Here is a 6000-nt window from a genome sequence, read left to right as displayed (position 1 = left end):
CACCTGCAGAAGGCTCAGCCCCAGAGAACCCAGTGCGGTTACACCAGTCAGGGACGTCAAGTCAACGAACACCACCTTCAAGAACCTTATCACATCATGAACCACTTCAGCCTTACGATCCGGAGGCGTTGCTACAGGCCACCGAAGCCCGTGTTCAGAGCCTGGAACGGATCCGACAGTTGAGACAACAAGAGAAGGAGATCCTTCGGCAGTTGGGCCTCGATTCTGACGAAATGCCAGCGAAACGACCTCGATCTTCTTCGTCTTCATCGGATTCCACGGGCCACAGCAAAGCCATCAAGGTGAAAAACCTCATCCAGTTCAGCGAACCCATGACGTTTCGTCGACGAAAAGAATGGCTTCAGGACCTTCAACGCGCTTTTGTGGGTGACCGCAGGCGGTTCAACAACGACGCCAACAAGATACTCTTTGCCCTCGACAACATGGACGAGCAGCAACGAAACCGCTGGTACAGCCATTGCGGCAATTTGTCGAACGACAAGCGCGTCGAGGCCGAAAACGATTGGAATCACTTCGAGGAATGGACCAAGGAGTGCGTCAAGGACCTTGCCGACCAGATATCAACAGCGGCCAAGCAACTCAACAACGCTCGCCAAAAAGACGGCCAGTCACCCCTTGAGTTCCACCAATATCTTGAGTCTCTGGAAGATCAGTTTCCACGTAAGGACGACAAGCAACGAGCTCTCGACTTCTACTCCAAGCTTTCACCAGCGATTATCCACCATATCGATCTCTACGTTCCCAACCGACCTGAGGACCGTGAAGGAATGGTCAAAATCGCCACTCAAATCTGGCACAGTTTTCAGCATATGAAGAAAGGGAACCCATTTTCAGACACCCAGCACTCGGGAGAGCATCGTCAACGTTTTCGAAGTCGAGGATGTCATTACCCCTCTTTCGGTCGTGGCAAACGCAGACATGACGACGACACTCATGACGACACTCATGACGACACTCATGACGACACTAAGTCTGTGGATATTGCCAAGAAGCATGACAGTCCAGACCATTCTCCACAGACAGGCCACATCTTGCGGTGCTACATCTGCAACAGTACCGAACACCTAGCGAATGTGTGCCCAGACAAAGGCAAATCGGTATCCCAGTACCGCGGGTACAACCGGGGCGGGTACCGAGGACGCCGGGCGAGTCGACAGGGAAACGGCCATTAACCGTGGGAGAGCCCCTTACCACGGATGAACTCCTTTCAGGGGCATTCGAAGAAGAGAGTCTTGTTGAAGAAAGACTCCACGCAGAAGCATCTCTCCTTACGCATTGTATTACCCCTATTCACGTTGACCTTGACAGCTGCGGAGAGACCAATGTTGTGAGCATTGATTTCGTGCGAAGGCACGAGCTCAAGTGGCTCAGTGCCGATTCGCCATTGATTCGCTTCATGGATCAGCGTTATGCGATCATTTACGGAGTCTTTGAAGTTCCATTGTCTCTTACTGATCACCAGGGGATTACGAAGGAAGCCAAAATCCCATGTGTTGCAGTGGAGCGGCCTGAGATTGAGGGCGAGTCTCCTGTGTTACTGGGTATTCCAGCTTTGAAGATGCTGGACATCCTCCTCTACCCTGGATTGAACAGTTGGTGGTTCATTGCCGAGTCGGCGAAAGTTCGCCTGCTTACCCCCAAGAAATTCAACAAAATCTGTCGAAAGGAGGCACGAGTTTACGCTCTGTTTGTTCATCCAGACGTGCCTACTGAGTTGTTTCCTGATGAAGAGGAGGCGAAACCCTGTAAAAAGGGAGGCGAAGAGATTCCTCCGGAGTTATCTGATTTTAAGGATGTGTTGGATATCTGCAATTCTGACATTTTGCCGTCGTTTAAAAACACGGATCATGAGATTGTACTTCAACCAGGAACTACACCTCCTGTTGGCCCCATTTACCCAATGTCTCAACATGAGCTGTCTATTCTTCGCGAATATCTTATCGAGAACCTGGCGAAAGGCCGTATAAGACCTTCTCAGAGTTCAGCGGCAAGCCCCATCTTATTTGTTCCTAAGAAAGACGGTTCTCTGCGCTTATGTGTAGATTACCGGGGACTCAACAAAATCACGGTGAAGAATCGCTACCCTTTACCCCTGATTTCGGAGATCCTTGACCGCGCTGCTGGTGCGAATTATTTCTCAAAGTTAGACGTCAAGGACGCCTATTACAGGATCCGAATCAAGGAAGGGGACGAATGGAAGACAGCGTTTCGAACCCGATACGGCTTGTTTGAGTATTTGGTTATGCCTTTTGGGTTGACCAACGCTCCAGCCACTTTTCAGAGTTATATTCATCAAGCCTTGGGGGGCTTATTGGATGAGTTTTGTATCGCGTACCTGGACGATATCTTGATCTTTTCCAAGGACCGAGACAGTCATACCCAACATCTTCGCCAGGTATTCGCCAGGCTTCGGGCAGCGCAGCTCTACTGCAAGCCTTCTAAGTGCTCCTTTTATAAGGACCAAGTGGACTTCCTCGGTTACGTGGTGAATCGCGAGGGAATCGCTATGGATCCTGAGCGAATTCAGACCATTGAAGATTGGCCGGAACCTCGAACTTTTCGCGAGATCCAGATTTTCTTGGGTTTCTGCAATTTTTACCGACGATTCATCCACAATTACTCCCACATTGCCTTACCCCTGACCAGTTTGCTAAAGGGGCTAGAGAAGGGAAGAAAACCAGGAGAGGTCCAACTCGAAGGCGAAACACTAGCGGCTTTCCAGCAACTCAAAAACGCATACCGAGACGCTCCTTTACTACGCCATTTCGACCCCGAGAAGCCGGTGGTCATTGAGACAGATGCTTCCGATTTTGCAATGGGAGCAGTACTCTCGCAAAAAAGCGAGGATGGCAAGAAGCACCCTGTGGCATTCTGGTCGGCTAAGTTCTCTGGGTCGACTAAGAACTATGGAACCCCTGACAAGGAGATGATGGCGATCGTGGAAGCCTTCAAGCATTGGCGCCACTACATTGAGGGAAATCGCCACCAAGTCACTGTCCTTTCGGACCACAATAATCTCCAGGGTTTCATGAAGCAAAACCACTTGAATGGCAGACAAGCCAGGTGGTGCATGTACCTTTCAGGGTTTGACTTCATCATCAAACATCAGCCGGGCAAACGAAACCCAGCCGATGGGCCGTCGAGAAGACCTGATTATGAGGACGATGCGCAAGAAGAGCGCTTGAAATGGATGCCCAGTCTCCAGAACAAGCTGGAGAATGCAGAGGAAGTCTGCAAGCGGGACGCCGCTAATTCGGGCTCAAATCGTCCAGTGGTCACTGTCCAGTCGTTAAAAGTGGAAGCAATGAATTCCCGCGGCATGGTCAGAACAAGTTGGCAAAAGAAGCCAATTCTGTCTCGAAAGCGCGCCGAAAAGATGGCGGAGCTTGAAGCAGTTTATACGCTGGACCCATCAAAGTCCATGCGTGAGCTCATTTTTGAGATTCAAGAGACAGATCCAGTGACACACAAGATCAAAGAACGCCTGAAGAATCCCAGGCGAGAACCCAGCGAATCTGCGGGTTGGTCTCTCGGACAAGACGGCGAATTATTGTTCAGAGGCAAACTATTTGTGCCTGCTGAAGAAGCACTCAAACAAGAGTTGCTCTGTCGTTATCATGACGATCCGCTGGCGGGTCACTTTGGCCCTCAGAAGACGCTTGAACTCCTTCAAAGGAAGTACTATTGGTTGGGCATCACCAAAAGCGTCAAAGACCACTGCAAAGAATGTGCAGTTTGCCAGCAAAATAAGTCAAAACGACATCGTCCTTACGGCAGTCTTGAATCTCTGCCGATTCCTCAGCGACCCTGGAGTGAGATCAGCATGGACTTCATCGTTGGTTTTCCCGCGGTGATAGTCGACGGCACTGAACGAGACTCTGTCCTCGTTATCGTGGATAGATATACCAAGATGTGCCGTTTCTTCGCTGTCTCTTCGAGCATTAAAAGCCAGGAGCTCGCAGAGCTCGTCCATAAGGAGATCGAGCTCAAATATGGCGTACCAGATGGCTGCGTCAGTGACCGAGGTTCAGTCTTCACCTCCCAATTCTGGAGTGATTTATGCTACTTAAACCAGGTACATCGGAAGCTCTCAACGGCATTTCACCCGCAAACCGATGGGCAAACCGAACGTATGAACCAGACATTGGATCAGTACCTCCGTTGCTACGCCCATCAGAACCCTCAAATCTGGGCAACCATTCTTCCAGAAGCCGAGTTCGTTTGCAACAATAGCCTCAACGCCACAACGAACATGACCCCTTTCTTCGCATTAATGGGGTACCACCCGACGATCTCCCAGCGCATCGAGGGCGATGCTTCAGAGAGGGGGAAACAGCTACAACAGCTACACCCCAACGCAGCAGAGAGGATTGAGAAGTTGCAAGTGTTGAGAACGCAGTTGGAACAGCATTGGGCCGAAGCGGTAGCGAATCACAAGCGATACTACGACAAAAGACACCAACCCCAAGCTTTCAGCAAGGGGCAGCTAGTTCTGCTGTCCACTCGCAACTTGAAGTTGAAGACCCCTCATAAGTTGACGCCCAAGTTCATCGGACCTTTTCGGGTGTTGGAACGTGTTGGTTCGCTAGCGTACCGTTTAGCTTTGCCTCAGCAATATTCGCGAGTTCACGACGTGTTCCCTGTCAGTTTGTTGGAACCCTGGCATGGTCAAGTTCAGGGCCAGGAGCAGATGCCAATGCCAGATCTCGAAGATGACGAGGAGTGGGAAGTCGAAGAGGTGCGCGACGAGCGCCGAATTGACGGCGAAACATTCTTTTGGGTCAAGTGGAAAGGATGGCCCTCAGAGTTCAACCAATGGGTCCCTGAAGAAGACATGCAAAACGCGCAGCAACTGATCACCCTGTTCAGGAGGTCGCAACGGAAGGCCCAGGGATGGCAGGAAGACGAGAAATCAGCGAAGAGGAGACGAAGCAACACTGTTACGACGACGAGGCGGTAGAAGTCTAAGACGGCGCAGACGAAGCGGATGCGTAGCGAGACTGGGGAAAAGAGAGGCGCGACGCATAGGAAGGGACAACCACGGTGATATGGTGATGCTTGTGGAAACAAGGCTGGAAAGGCAGCGGTTCGCTGGAGGAATACCGTGGGTGCGAAGGTCTGTGCACACACAGCATTTTGCAGAGAGGTCTTAGTTTCGACTCGAGGTCGAGTCGCATGGAAGGGGGAGATGAATTGTCAGGGCCCCCACCATGAGCCCTACACTTGGGCAATCGGCGGGCGAGACACTGTGGATTTCATGGCGCAGCGACATGACTCGCAGCAGAGAGAGGATATCTGGAGAGCAGGAGACTCAGATTGGAACTTGGAACTTCCCTCTCTCAAGGATCAGTCAGTTGGTTAGGGGTGCACGCACAATACAGTCGTCTTGCCTGCTGCTTGTTGAGGATTCGGTGCATCTTCCTTGGTGAGCTTGTGTGTGTCACCTTACATCGGGATGGCGAGGTAAGCGGACCCGGGCAATAACCAGGCTGTCGTCCTCGGCAATCATTTCGAAACAGATCCAATACTGGCCGGCCGAGAATGGTTCGCTCATGATGAATTTCTGCCCCTTGATACGCTCAGCATGGCGCAGAAGCGCAGGCTTGTCGATGTTATCCAGCGCTGTCTGCAAACGTTCTTTCATGCCGTTGTAGTCCCACCCATCGAAAGAAGTCCATCGCCTGCTCGGCAGATTCAGCGAGTTCCGCATTGTTCGCATCGAGAGTAGAGATTGCGGCACCTAGTAGTAAGTTCTCGTAAGTCGTTGCAGAGCTTGGAAATGTGAAGAGCAGGAGAGATGAGGGTAGTGGGAATCATTGGCAAATCGTTGCGGAAGACCCATGTGACCACGTGGCTTACTTGTTCTCCATCCACCCCGGCCTGTCACCGGGGGTTTGTTGCACAATAGATATAGAAGGATATCACAGGAGTGAGGGAGGCCAACAATATAGGTACCGTGTGATCTGCGTGGTTGTGCAA

General features: G+C 51.3%; 2 protein-coding genes across 2 annotated transcripts; one reads left to right on the top strand and one right to left on the bottom strand.

Moving 5' to 3' along the window:
- Positions 1-5213: 5213 nt before the first annotated feature.
- Positions 5214-5462, top strand: N657DRAFT_649738 (uncharacterized protein). The gene has a single exon (XM_062793790.1). It carries the CDS (start codon positions 5232-5234, stop codon positions 5448-5450), a length of 219 nt encoding a protein of 72 aa, XP_062643730.1. The 5' UTR covers positions 5214-5231; the 3' UTR covers positions 5451-5462.
- On the bottom strand, positions 5402-5982 carry N657DRAFT_649737 (uncharacterized protein). The gene has a single exon (XM_062793789.1). It carries the CDS (start codon positions 5729-5731, stop codon positions 5462-5464), a length of 270 nt encoding a protein of 89 aa, XP_062643729.1. The 5' UTR covers positions 5732-5982; the 3' UTR covers positions 5402-5461.
- Positions 5983-6000: the final 18 nt, after the last annotated feature.

This window comes from Parathielavia appendiculata, assembly GCF_033297405.1.
Source record: "Parathielavia appendiculata strain CBS 731.68 unplaced genomic scaffold N657scaffold_21, whole genome shotgun sequence".
In the NCBI taxonomy this organism is placed as follows: domain Eukaryota; kingdom Fungi; phylum Ascomycota; class Sordariomycetes; order Sordariales; family Chaetomiaceae; genus Parathielavia; species Parathielavia appendiculata.
This window is presented reverse-complemented; position numbering and strand designations above follow the sequence as displayed.

Bases quoted from the DNA above. Each gene is read 5' to 3' on its own strand.
- N657DRAFT_649737 (XM_062793789.1), bottom strand. From the start codon at position 5,731: ATGCGGAACTCGCTGAATCTGCCGAGCAGGCGATGGACTTCTTTCGAT.
- N657DRAFT_649738 (XM_062793790.1), top strand. From the start codon at position 5,232: ATGAGCCCTACACTTGGGCAATCGGCGGGCGAGACACTGTGGATTTCA.